This window comes from Triturus cristatus, chromosome 1_2 (assembly GCF_964204655.1).
Source record: "Triturus cristatus chromosome 1_2, aTriCri1.1, whole genome shotgun sequence".
NCBI lineage: Eukaryota > Metazoa > Chordata > Amphibia > Caudata > Salamandridae > Triturus > Triturus cristatus.
This window is the reverse complement of record NC_140580.1, coordinates 269,847,880-269,862,541: the sequence shown is the minus strand read 5'-3', so window position 1 is coordinate 269,862,541 and position 14,662 is coordinate 269,847,880. Positions and strand designations below refer to the sequence as shown.

Below are 14,662 nucleotides of genomic sequence, written 5' to 3'. Positions count from 1 at the left end.
AAAGGCAATCCTTTTGGTTCTGCAAGGGCATCCGGAAGCTGGGGGCAGCTGCCACGTGGTGGGCATAAGCATGAATCTCGGCGCTGTGGCGGACACCGGGCAACCCAATGGGCTACTGCTACATATACTGGGATCCCCGGCCTGTTCCCCTCATTGGAGAGACTGGGGGGCTGGCATTGGAGGGAGAAGAGGAGGACGGAGGGCGAGTGTTGTAGCTGGAGCGCTGACTGAGGCCGGCGCGGCTGGGGACGGCTCCTCGGATCTCCCTTCATACGCAGAGGTGTCGGAGGGTTTGCCATTGCCTAGGAGGCACGTGTTGGCAATGAGACGGATGGGGAAACCAGAAGGGCGCCAGCCCAAACTTAATTTGTAACGCACAGAGTAAAAAAGCAGGAGGAGAGACTGACTGAGACGGAAAGGAGGATATCTGATCTGGAGGACACCTATACTGCGACCACTTCCCGCACGCTGGAGATGGAGAGGATTTTGAGAGTGGTTGCGGCCAAGAACGAAGAGTTAGAATCCCGCTCTCGAAGAAACAACCTCCGTATCTTAGGGATTCCGGAATCAACAGCCACCGGCAGGATGGAGGAATATGTAGAGCGTCTTCTAATCGCGCTCTTTGGGAGAGACGTTTTTAGCCGGTATTGGTGGTCGAGCGGGCCCACCGTGTGCTGAGTGCTCGCCCGGTGCCTGGAGCTGCGCCGTGTCCGATAATCGCCCGGTTGCTCAATTGCCGGCTCCGACTGTCTAGGGAGCGGGGACAGCTCCGCCATGAGGGAATGGAGATTTCATTGTATCCGGACTTCACCCTGGCCGTGCAAGAGCAGAGACGAAAGTTCATCCCTGTGAAGAAGAAACTACAGCAGCTCAACATTCCATACGCAATGCTCTTTGCGGCTCGACTCAAGGTGTCCTATCAAAGTAAGCAGCATTTTTTCACTACCCCACAACTGGCGCAGGACTTCCTCAAATCCTTGCCGAAGTCAGCGACGGGTCTTTCCTCCACGCCCCGCCGCTCCGAAGGAAGAGGAGGCAGCACTTCAGATGTTGAATAGGAGGATGCTGCACAGATATGATTTTCACATAGCGATCCTACCACACGGCCACTGACAGAGGCTTGGCTCAAATATGGGTGTCTAGACACTGCTGTGGGGCGCGGGGGCTGGAGTGAGGCAGGACAATCTCCCCCCCCAGGAGCCTGTACCACCGACCTCGGTGCACGCGAGATTAGACATTCTGACAGTGACCCTGGTACATCTTGCGCGCCTGGGCGGTGGGGGGTGCCCCCTCGCCCCTTGACGGACGAAAGCAGTGCTGGTTGTCACACCCTGTCCTTCAGCTGCCGAGTGGGAGGTGGACTATGCACTTGTAGGTCGTACTGGGACCGGTAACGAGATGACCTCGTATTTGATCGCCCGAACGCCCTCGCTATGGCGAGGAAGACCACTGGACGCCCTCTGGACTCCACCTCACAGGTGAACCCTCATCGGTATGGTTGCTGCTGCTTTATTGACCGTTATGTTTCAGGTTGAGTCATTCTCCCCTGTTGGGACCATGGCATTGGGGGAAAGGCGGGAGGGGGGGGGGGGTAGGGAAGACTACCACGGCAGGATTGGGCTGCTGATGTGGGAGGGGGGAGGGAAAGTTGTGTTCAAACATACGAGTAACGAACAAATGTGTGACATGACACCTGTCTTAGCCTGGAGTACCATTTTAATGACTAGTTACTTATACCAGTTTGCATCAGTCAGCCGCTTAACTTTGTGTTACCCTAACCGCTGCCATGGATGACCATTCTAGACCCACCGCATTCCACTTCCTCACTTGGAACGTACGAGGACTGGGGGAACCCCGCAAGCGTAGACACACATTATCCTACCTAGACCGCCATGAGGTACATTGTGCGATGCTGCAGGAGATGCACTTTAACCCCGCCACCCCTTCCACATTTGTTGCTCGATGGGCCAGATATACATGCTTTTCCTCCTATTCATCTTATGCTCGAGGCACCTGCATCTTAGTGAGAAGGTCCCTTCCATATATCCCAATCGGGTCCATCACGGACAACCAGGGCCGATACTCCATTCTTTGGGGGAGGATTGCCACCCACTCCTTCACATTCGTTTCTTGTTATGGTCCGAACTCGGACGACCCGGAATTTTTCTGTGTGCTCTGCGACAAAAGATCGGTTCTACGCATCTGTTATAGGGGGGGGGGGGGGGGACTTCATGGTTACAGTTGATCCCACACAGGACCGATCACACCCACAACCACATCACTACTCTCAGTCACAAGCCGCCCTCAAGATGTTAATGGCTGACTACGAGTTGATAGATGCATGGTGTTATAAACACCCATTGCGACGGGAGTGTACTTGTTACACTACGGCCCGGGCTTCCTGGTCCAGAATTGACGCTTGGCTAATCACCAAGGGGTTAGCCCCCTGGGTGACGCATACCTCCCATCTTCCTCAGACATATTCAGACCACTCTCCAGTATTGGTCGCTATAGCCCCCCCGCACGTGGAATCTCCGTTTTTACTTTGGCGCTTTAATCCACTCTCTCTATTAAACCCAGTCTTCAAGCAGGAACTCGAGCAGGAGATAGCGGAGTTTTTCCCTCGGAATGAGGAATCGGTGTCGCAATACTCCACTGTGTGGGAGGCTTTCAAAGTGACCATACGTGGCTTGTGTATTACAAAGAGTGGGGGAGTTTTGAGAGATATTCGATCCACTTTGCGTAGATTGGAGACAGAACTTAAAAACATTGAGGAGGAATTACAAAATACCCCCATACCGGCATTGCAGGCTAGGATGCGCGATGTGCTTAATGACTACCAAGAGACAGCGGAACGCGAGTGCAAATACAAAGGGAAATATTTTAGGGCGCGACAATATGGGGAGGGGGATAGACCTGGAAAAACGCTGGCGTCCTTAATTAGGCCACCGCAATTTGCAAACATTGTTCTGGAAGTGGAGGATGAGGATGGTCACAAGCATAGTAGCACAGCCGAGATAGTGGAGACATTCCTTAGGTTCTACAGAGGTCTGTATGAGACGCATAGAGATCAGCCAGTAGACTTCTCCCCCTTTTTTGAGGATACGGCGATCGCCTGATTGGGGGATGGGCAGAGGGAATTTCTTCCGAGACATCATGAGGATGAAGAAACCGTATCGGCTATAATGCAGTTACAATCCGGAAAAGCGCCGGGTCCAGATGGCCTACGGGACGAATTTTATAAAACTTTCCACCACCTGCTCATTCCGATGCTGCGTCACGTATACGAGGAGGCGCGGGAGACCGGTATACTTCCTCCTTCAATGCGTGAGGCGCGTATTATATCCCTACCTAAACCGGGGAAGCACCCTGCCAACTGTGACTCATATAGGCCTTTATCCTTAATAAATGATGGACGCTAAAATCTTAGCCAAATTGATTGCTAATCGGATCAGCCCCCTTATGACGGCATTGGTGCTCCCTGATCAGTCGGGGTTCGTGCCCACTAGAGGCACGTCCCATAACTTGCGTACACTATTCGCGGTCCTACACGATATAGACCCTGATCTTAACGCGGCGGCTATATTTCTCGATGCCACTAAGGCGTTTGACTCCCTGGAATGAGACTACCTCGCCTTTGTTTTACAACGAATGGGATTTCCGCCCCCCTTCCTGGCATGGATAAATTTGTTATATTCCGGAGTCCGAGCTAGAGTGATGGTGAATGGAGTTCAGTCGGCTCCCTTTGCGATCAAACGGGGTACCCGGCAGGGATGCCCCCTGTCGCCACTTCTTTTTGCCATCGCGCCTTTGGCGGCTAAAGTCCGGCAACATTTCCAGGAGTCCGCGTTGATTTACCCAGAGAGGCAGATTCTGATCTCCCTATACGCGGGATCATCTGACATTATACCTGCGGGACCCGGCGGTCAGCCTTAATCCCATTCTCCGATTGCTCATCCGGTTTGGCCAATTATCTGGGATAACTATGAATTGGGGGAAATCTCAAATATTCCCACTTACCGACGCCACATCGGAATTCGTTCCAGAGTCCCCTCTTGCATGGTGTTCCGATTCTGTCACTTATCTTGGCATTCGGGTCTCTCGCTGCCGGGAACAACTGATGCGCTCCAACTATGGACGCGCACTCGATCTTATTACGGATAAGATCTCCAGATGGATCACGATGCCTCTTTCCATGGCAGCTAGAGTATCGTTGATCAAGATGGTGCTATTGCCGAAACTACTCTACCTTTTTACCAACATCCCGTATGCTCCTAGCCATCACTTTTTCAAAAGTATCAAAGCTCAGCTGATTCGATTGACGTGGGGAGGAAGGCAACCTAGGCTGGCTTGGGATGTCCTTACTCGGCCATTTGAGTTTGGAGGATTCGAAGTCCCAGACATGGAACTACATTTTATGTGCGCCCAGGCGCATTTTGCGGCTTACTGGATGCACCCCCCCCCTTACATGCCCCATCTGGCAATCGAGGGTGGATACATGGCCCCTACACCATGTACAGCATATTTAAGCACTACCGCAGTACCTCGACACTTGGCATCTACAACCGTACAATGTACTACTAGTGCCTGGCGAGAACTGGCGCATAGACTTAAATGCCCTATACTTTACTCGCCTTTGGCGCCATTACAGGGAAGGCTGGACCTCCCGGTCACGACAGAAGGGGGATGCTGTCGTATGCTGCGGAAACTGTCGTATCTTACTTGGGGCCAATTGTATGTAAATGGTAAGTTTAAAAATAGTGAGGACTTCTTTGATGCTCATTCCCCCACCCCTTTGGAACGGTTCTATTATGTGAGGCTTAGGCAAGACATGCGTTTACTTACTCAGTTGGAACCCCCTATAATGCCTCCCTTACACACTCTTCTACAGCACACTCCCCCGGAACATGTAGTGTCGCGACTATATTGCTCGACTAAAGAGGAATGGGAGAGGGGGCCAGCCCCAGCCAAGGGTAAATGGGAGGAGGAATTGGGAACTTCCATCACGAAGGACCTACTGCTGTCACCAAACGGGCGTCATATCTGCCAATAGCAGATTACGCCTTATACATTATAAATATGTTCACCGCCTATACTACACGCCGGCTAGGCTACACCGATTGCAATTGCGAGACACTGACTGCTGTGATAGATGCGGGGCGGGAGAGGCTGACTTTGGACACTTGGCTTGGGGCTGCCCGCCTGTTCGGGAATACTGGAGAGAGGTACTGCATGCCCTTGATGAAATGGCTGGAGTGCATGTGCCTGAAGACCCTCTAACTGTGCTATTGGGGTATACGGAACGAGTTCCAATCAAGATACGGAGATATGTTTCCCTGGCCCTCCGGATGGCGAAGCAAAGGATAGCCTGTCGATGGGGGCGCGGTCGTGCTCCCAAGTTCAAGGACTGGATAAACGATCTCAAATATTGCCAGGACCAGTTACACACACATGCTGAACTAATGCCACCTTCCTCACGCCCGAGACATATCTCGGCCCCTCTTCAAACTTATCTCTTGGCACACACTGATACGGGGGACCCTGACCCAGATCCTGGCCGTGGGGAGACTGGGTGAGACGGTGGGGAGCGACGGGGTGGCGATGTGGGGCTGCTGGGCATGGAGGTGCAGAGATCACTTTCTTGTGGTGCTGGGATGTGAAAGAAATTGCGGAGTGATGGAACTATGGGGATGATTGATGAGCGGAGACTGATTTGACAATGTTTTGGTATAACAGGCGAAAGACGGTGTTGACACTGACTTCTTGACTTTGAGGTTTTGGGGGGGTACTTGTTTGAGAACCTGAGTTGATTATCACCCGTTATGCTTGCCCACTTGACGCGGCCGGCCCTTTGGGGTTGTAGGCGGCTTGCTGTGTTAACTTCCCCATTGTCCTTGGCAAAGAATGTTATGTACCGCTGTGCCGGCCCTTTGGGATGTAGGCACCCAGCTGTGACAGGTCTTTATGATGTCAATAAAGGTTAAAATAAAAAAAAAATAATAACAATCTGAACAATAACGATATGGTGCAAATGTTGTAAAAAGGGAAGGAAATATGAAGTAAATGGAAAAGGAAAGAAAAGAAAATATGAAGAGCTACAGCTAGAAGAGATGAAAGGAGAGTTGTACAAAAAGATAAAAAATTTGAAAATTAAAGATGAAGATAAGAACGAAAAGACTGGAAAAGGAATTGAGATGTGCTAAAGTTGGCATCTGGTTGGGATGGGTGATTTTGTGACGGCTCAAAAATGCCATTAGAAAGGGGACTGATGGAGCAAGGACTCATGGAGAAGAGACTTGCTCGGAAGCAATCCTCTCATTTAACTCATAACCTTGTATTAACTATGTATGGTGTAAATTAATACGCATCACACGCAACATAAAAGAAAGAGAAGCTTACCTACGGGTCTTATTAACAATAAACTTGAGCAAAATCTAAAATGGCTGCGAACGCGAGAAACGGTCAACTGCATCTACATAGTAGGACGAGCTGGCGCTTGGAGGGAATTTTTTGCGCCTGCGCAGACGCTTTTAAAATGGCCGCTGAAAGCTCACATGCTAAGCAACTGCTCTGCTGAAACTAAACCAAAGCTGTTTTACTAATGCAGGGAAAGAACTTATAAGTAAATGGGGTTAGATAAAGGTAGTGGTATACAGTGTAACCATTTTATTTTGAAAATAATATATGTCTTTTTGACTTTATTAGTACGTATTTTGGGCCTTTCGTACGAATCCGGAGCCTATAACCCACGTGATCTCCGCACATGCATGGTAGGAGTGAGCCCGAAGAAGTTATGTGACACTTGAACGCAGTCCAAGGACGCAAGAGATACATACCCTGGGAACCAGCCCCGAAGTCCTCCGAAATTAATGGGAACACTCGAAAATTATACTTTTGTGTCTAATAAAATGCAAATACGGGTGGAAATAAAGTTTTATGAATAAAGATTAAGGGGTGGGCTCATTGAACAATGAACTGAAGACTAAATTGTAAAGTAAGCATGGTGTGATGATCATGCCTCCTTGCCTGTCCAATTAAAGTTTGTAATTTTGTGATATTGAAACATTAATGGATGATACAGGAGCATAGAAAGGTATAATTGAGGTAGCCTTAGTTAGTGAGAGAGCAGAAGAGACGCTGAATGCTGCAGAGCTCGGGATGCTGTCAGAGTGACGAGCGAATGCTGAGGAATAATCGAATTGCAGAACCATCAACTTAAACTTAACTAAATTAGAAGAAGATAGCAAAAGAATCTCGAGGAGGAAGTGAGTGTCAGAGGGGGGTGCTACCCAAGCGTCGGTGTTAGTGAGGTCATCTATCCTGTCCTGAGGTGCTTAGCCTTTTTGAGTACAGCGGGGAAGATTACCTTCCGCGAAGATCTAGCTCCATACCCAGTTGCTAGGTCAACGTTAATAAGAATACACGTGTCCATACTAAGAACATATGGCCCTGAAGACCTTCCACCAAAACACAGTTGAAGTCCATAAATGAAGGTCGAAACGCGTCGGTGTATTAAATCCTAAGGTCAAGAGTTCAGTTGAACTATTCAAAAGTGCACATAAGGCACCTAGCATTAAGCGCAAGGAAGGGCGCTACTTCAAACCACCCACTAAAAACTCTGACCTTACCATGACTGCTAAATAACACCTGTACATGAAAACGTTGGAGGACATCATTTTATTATGTACTGGGACCTGATTGACACACAACACCTTTTAAAGCAATATTCGTACTTTATGCTATCATGAAGCAATAATGATATAAGTCACAGATGTGTTATAAACCATGTTAGTCACCACAAGATGTTAGTCACCGCTGCAATTGACTATTTTAAGTTTATGTACGTTGTTACAACAAACTGTTATAGTTTTCCCACCTTTCATGTCAGTAAAATCTGTCATTTGTCTAGATTAAATGTCAATACAGTGAAGTGTTTGTACATTTAAATGTCTTTTTTTGTTTATGTATTAATGGAAAATTACCTTTGAATACAAAGAAATGAAAGTAGTCCTAGTGTAAGAATGTTCATTAACTGTGCGGGGCTGCAATTTAATAATTTGGAAGCGGGGATTCTTGAAAAATATCTTTATCTATAAAATGTTTACAAGTAGAAAGAAGTTAATGAAAGAACCTTACTAGGGATAATGTTTTAGATCCTTATGTATTAAATCATGTCAATTGATGGTCTGGGAGGCAACTTACTATAGAGTCACTAAATTAAGAGGGCACTGAGAAATTACCTACGGTCTTGAAATGCTCCAGCAATTGAAGAAAATACAATACAAGAGCCAAGATACATCTGGTTGGTAATTTAAAATCCTCCAATTTGTGGGAAAGTGGCAAACCCTCTGCTAAAGGTTTCTCCAGCGCAGTCTTTGAGCAGAATGGCCTGCACTATTCTACTTCTGTGGCAGAGTTACAAGTGAGTATTTATCATTTCCTCAACAAAAAACAAAAAAAACAACAAAAAAGGACTATTTTCTGTCACCACCGAATTCTAAATCGGGTCACAATACACTATCCTTCTAGGAGTTTCCAAAGGCAATGGCATTATGGGTTTGTGATCAAAATGACCTACCCGTTGGCACAAATATATATCACGAATTAAGCAAACAAGAACTTTTATTTCAAAGTTTTCGTGACAACCTTCACTTCGAGGAGCCTACCGGACTCTTGTTGTAAAAGCTTGCAAATAAATTATTTGGGTAGCCTCATTTAGGTATCAATAATCAATCTTTTGTTTTTTACATTTATGGTGTTTGGCTAATGTGGTGCACACTAGAGGAAAACCATGTTATATACATAGCCATAGGGCACTGAAATGGGTGAGCAAGATGCAGCTATAGATAGTAAAGATGTAAGCAGAATGCCATTGGTGAGAATCTTACTAAAATGGGAAGCCTTTGTTTTCTTATTCAAAGTTATGGTACAAAATGAATACTTACAGCATATCCGGGAAAAGTAGGATAGCCGGAAGGTGGGTATCCTGGATACGACATTCTGTAAACCAAAAAAGTAAATACTGTCACTTACTGTTGAATTTTAAAATCATTAACTCAATATCATCTCACTTATGGTCAGATAATTTTCTTCTTTAGTTTCTTTTTTGTAAACTTATTTTATTCATTTATAACACATCCACCAGTGTCGTCATTAGGCGGAATCATTGCTCATACATCAATGAGTTACTTCACATCGTTTACATGTACTATTATATATTCTTGGTGGCAACTTCTCTTTTGATGCCTCCGCCTCCCACAGCGTTCCTGTGCCCATTCACCTGGGCAGCAGTTCTAGGTTAGTCATGATCTATATCCCTACCTGGAGGATCAATTCCATAAGCATCTCTGCTAGGCCTCGCTCTGATCTATCTCAGCAGTTAATGGGTTAACAAAACACCCCCTCCCCTCCCTCCTCACCTCCAACTCCACCCCCCCCTCCCACCATCAGACATGTCGCTCCATCCGTCATCTCTCAGTGTTGTGAATTAGTCACACTTGTAGGACAATTGGTATCTCAGTGCTAGGGAGCAAAAGGGGGGGAGCCACTATGTAGTGCCCGCTGCCCATCGACCGAGACACCCGCTCAAGAAGGCCAATGCGGCAGTTCGTATGTGCAAGTCTCCTCACGCAGGGGGTCAGTCATTGTCGTCTGTCGGGTTCTTGAGTAAGACCACCATCACCACCCATGACCTAGCTGCGGTCAACATTTTGTCATTATTGGCTCTCCGGGCCATTTGCAGTCTAAACATCCCCTCACAGTCAGCCCACTTTATGAATTATCGCAGCCATCGTGTAGCGTTAGGTGCCGTGACCGCCTTCCAATGGCTGGTAATTTCTCTCTTAGCAAGGACTAGCCCCAAATCTATGAATTTACTGGTAACTTTATTACGGGCAGTGTGGGGGAACCAGTGTATTAGACAAAATCCCGGTGTCTGATCGATGTCTCTATCCGTTATTTCACCTAGTTTAGTTGTTACCTCCCCCAAAAACCCGTTCAACAATGGACACTCCCAGAACATGTGTAAAAATGTAGCATTTTCTAGTTTACAACGCGGGCAGGCAGTTCAGGACCCGAAAAATGTGTTAATTTTGTGTGGGGTGAGATACGCTCTGTGGAAGACATAAAACTGTATTAGCTGAAATCTCGCATTTCTAGAGCATTTCCACGCCCGTTCCATCAGCGCCTCCCACGGCTTCTCCTCTATAGGAACCCCAAGGTCCGCTTCCCATTTAATGCATAGCCTCTCCAAAGGGGACCTTAGCTCCTGAGTAATTCGCCTATATAGGCAGGTTACCGCTTTGATCGTCTCTGCCGCATATATCGTTTTCTTCTTTAATTGGAATGTAGAAAGGTCAATTTATACAAAATATCTACTGCTTGATTAGGAAAAAGTTTGGAATATCAGCACTGAGTTCCAAAGGATAGCAGAACTACACTTAGCAACTGTGCTTCTTCGTACATTTCCAGATTTTAGTTGTTGTCTGGTGATGCTGGATGTTGTGCCTGTTTTTTGGGCTCACAATCATGTCTTTACTTCTTTCATTATCAAACTGGTCAGATTCCAGGATCAGGTTTTTAATTGGTTTCTGGTAATTTAGGCCTGGAATTTCCTTACTCTAAGCTATTTCAGTCGGTCACAACTTTATTTCGCATAATTTAAAATGCATAAAAGTACAGACCTTAAAACAACAATATAATAGGTATCTTAAAAAGTATCCATTATAAACAAAATAGGCATAGACTTCATATTTAGCCATAATCAAAATACATATTACAAACTAGATATCACCGAGATCTACGTGTAAAAAATATTTGAGCAGCTCCATTTGACAAAGGTGCAAAACGTACAGCAATAGTACATCCACCATCCATTATATTTGTTTAAAGACTAAGGTCTAAATAAACATTGCTTTGACAGTGACATCCACCATTCAAACCTCTTTTTAATCCTCCTATACTTGGTGCATCTATACGGACAAACTGAACCATTCATTTGACTTTTATAGAAACGTCTATGCCACACGTTTTCATCGAATATAACTTATCATGGACCATATAGATATTAAATAACTAGTCAAAGATATCTGCTACAATGTTTGTAAAGCAATTAATGGTGCTGAGATCGCAACCAGGACACAAATCACAACACCTGGTGCTATCGTCGTCACTTTAAAACAGCCCAAAGATAAGATGCTGGGGCATAACACAGATAAGGATCTGTCAACTGTTGGATGAAAAAACATGCTGGCCGACATTGTATATTTACGTATAAGCAGCACTATAAACCTTCTTTTCTTGGCAATATAAGGAGCAACAAAAATATAATTGTGTAGATTAGACTGCAACAAAGTCCCATCACAGGGACAAGGGGACAGACAGCTGATTCATCGAATTAGTATTGGCAGGGAAACCATGCATAAGTGGGATGTAATTTAGGGGGCGCTAGGTGGCGCGCTGGTAAAATGGCCGCATACGAGTGAAGCTCCTGCCGCCCGGTGCTCTTATCCTGCTGTTTCCCTCCTGGCTGGGCTTCTTGCTGGCGCCGGACACCGTACGGTGCGGGTTAGCCGACGCGGCCACTCCTAGCGCCGGCCCCGCGACACGGAAGTTGGCGCCGGTGAGCGCAGAGCTGTGGGAGGTGAGCCGCGGCCGGCTGCGACCAGTAATTTAGCCCGCGGCTCGCCACGAGGAGCCCGGGCCGCGCTGACTGGAGCGCTGGCGGTGGTGTGGTGCCGCCAGACTTTGCTAGTGTGGTGCCCTGGACCAGCGTTGGTCGGGGGAGACAGTCCTGCCCTGCAGTGAATTGCAGGGGATGCCCTGAACTTGTGTGATGCCCTGGATGCAGCGGCGAGGACAACGGAGACGCGGAGGCGGTCGTGGCCTGCTGGTGGCGCCATGAGGTGTGCTCATTGATGGAGTTGTGGTGCGACGGGCCCCCTGCGGCCTTCCTGGGGTGCTGCTGCAACCTTGCCAAAACACTTGAGGTGCCCCGGTGAGAGGCCTGCCAGAGCGCCTGGTGGCGATCCTCTGGAGGGGGTTTTGCAGGCCTGTCAGACGCAGTGAGGTGACTGGGAAGGTGGAGTGGGCCTCCCTACGCATCGCGGTGGAGCGGTGGGTCCGGCACTTAACTATCCGGTGACCTTCGTTGCAGTGGACTGCCCTGAGACCTGCTGCGACGGCGCGGGGCCCTGGAGCCTTGGGGGCCTGCCGGCTGCAGTTTGGTAGGCGATCAGAGGACGACCTGATACCGGACTGCGAGGTGAGCGGCGGTGGCGGAGGGGGAGGCCGCCCGGTGCTGGCGTGAGGGGAGCGCATGAGCTCCTAGCGCATACCGGAGGAGCTGACGCGTGGCGGTAGCGCCTGGAACCTTTACCTGCAATGCGGCGCCGAGGGACCAGGAGAGGCACGGACTGACCTGTGGGTGTTGGTGGTGGCGCATGCTGAATGAGGAGACCTGACCTAACTGGAGTTGGGGTGCTGGCTGGGGCGCGGCGCCACCTGTGTAGTGCCTGCAGTGCCGGAGTGATGCCCAGTGATTGGTGATTGCGCAGGTGCAGCTGCCAGAGGTAGAGGCGGCGGACATTCATCAGCCCTACCCGGCGAGGGTCACCGACGTCCAGAGAGGAGGGGTGCCCGATGGGGGAAACCCGTGAGTAACAGCAAGCGGATACCTCCTGATCGGCAGCTGCGGACCCTGCAGGGGGGGGCTCTGGCTTCCTTCTCCTTCCTCCATCCTTGCAACGTTGCCGGAGGGACTGTGGTGTCGACTCTCTCCTGTTGTGGTGGCCTGTGGGCCGGGGCCTGGGCAGCTTGCCTGGTGTTAGAGTTATCAGCAGATGCCTACAGCGCAGCAATTGGTCATGGGCCGGCTACGAAACGCGTCAAAGGGGAGCCGGACACAGGCGGCGGGCCTGGGCCCCGTGCCGGGGTGCCGCGGTGAAGGCGGGGAGCCTCAGGCGGCGGCGCTTGCGGCAAAACTTGACAGAACGAATTGGCTCTACCCTGGAGCAAACGAAGGCCTCTCTAGAGTCCCGGATTGATAAAGTTACGGTGGACTTCACCCTTCTTCATACGGACCACCGCAAGTTAGCGGACACAGTGGCCCAACAACGCAGCACGCTCCAAGATGTCCAGCCAGTGGTGAATAATCACACTGCAACATTGCAAGACCTAATAGATCGCGTCCACACCCTGGAAGATCGTGTTGAGGATACCGAAGGGCGTTCCCGGGCTCGACCCCGTCCCTTTCTGTTCAAACTTCTAAATTACCGGGACAGGGATGTGGTGCTACGCGAGACCAGGAAGTTGGGCGCCATCACAGTGGGAAGTGGGCAGGTGATGTTCTTCCCGGAATACACGGCGGTGGTGCAGAGGCGGAGGAGCAGCTACCTGGCGGTGAAGCGCCAACTGCGTGACCTGGAGATCCCATACTCCCTGCTGTACCCGTCGCGCCTGAGAGTGGTCACGAAAGAGGGGACCCGTTTCTTTGATGCCCCGTCAGATGTCTGGGACTGGCTGGAGGAGACGGGGCAGAGTAGGGGACAGAGGCCTCCGGATCTGGAACTTGGCAGTCAGCGGGGGAGGAGGCCAAGGTGGAGGCGGCGGAGAGGGTCACATAGAGATGCAGGATTGGGCCCGGGAGTGGCGCCTAGCCCGGAGAGGATGCGCCTAGAACGCCAAGGCGCGCTGGAGGCAGTGGCAACTCTCGGGTCTACAAGCAGACCGGGAGATGCGGACATTCATGGACATGGCGAACCCGAGACCAGCAGGTCATCCTCCCCATCCACCACGCTCTCTGAGGACCAATTAATGCCACTAGTGACACCCCAGACCTCTGATCACATCGTGTGAGCCGGGAGCGGTGTGACAGTAGCGCTCACTGGCACGCGCATCAATGGGGGATAGACAATGCGTAATGGTGGCTGACGGCTTGCGGATTCTGCTATCTGCTATGGTGTGGAGCTATGTGATGGCGCTGTTGAGTCTAGTTTGGTCGCTGTGTGGGTGCGGGGGGGACGGGAGACCCTGCCCCCTAAGTGGGGCCTGCGCGCCAGGCGGAATTTGCGGTGGGTGGCGTAGGTAGCTGCAGTAAGGTTATCCGCCCATGCTTGGCCAAGCCCACGCTACAGGAGGCAACTAAAGTGTGCACAGGGGCACCGCGGTAAGGGAGCTGTTCGCAGTAGCTATAGCCACACTAAGCACCTGTTAGCCATTACCTGGCTTAGTTTCATTCAATAAGCGTTTAGCTTGCAGTTTGAACGAATGCCCGTACAGGGGTTTGCCCTGATGGTTATACTGTTTTTGACTTTCAGCTCGCATGCTTGGCAGCACATTTATGTTTATTTGTTTTGTTTCTCATTGCAGCGCGCCGGCCTGACATATAGCGCCCAGGTTCCTCCCACTGGTCTACCGGACCCCGGCCCCGTCACCTCTGCAGTCTTTACTTGCTTTACATGGCCAACACCAACGTAATCACATGGAATATTCGGGGCATGCACACGCCAGCGCGTAGATATTCCACTTTCGCTTATTTGCAGACACAAGGCGGCCATAGCCCTCCTCCAGGAGACTCATATGACACAGTCAGAAATAGTCCGGCTGCGTACCCGCTGGAGGGGTCAACAATTTGGAACCACATATTCTGCACACGCCAGGGGCA

General features: G+C 49.7%; 1 protein-coding gene across 3 annotated transcripts in view; it reads right to left on the bottom strand.

Moving 5' to 3' along the window:
• ANXA7 (annexin A7) overlaps window positions 1–14,662 on the bottom strand; it is a 490,249-nt gene that overhangs the window by 388,379 nt on the left and 87,208 nt on the right. For all 3 annotated transcript variants that reach the window (XM_085603646.1, XM_085603647.1, XM_085603648.1), the window contains one exon: window positions 8,946–9,000. In XM_085603646.1, coding sequence (XP_085459772.1) covers window positions 8,946–9,000 — 55 coding nt within the window. The remainder of the gene's footprint in view (window positions 1–8,945; window positions 9,001–14,662) is intronic.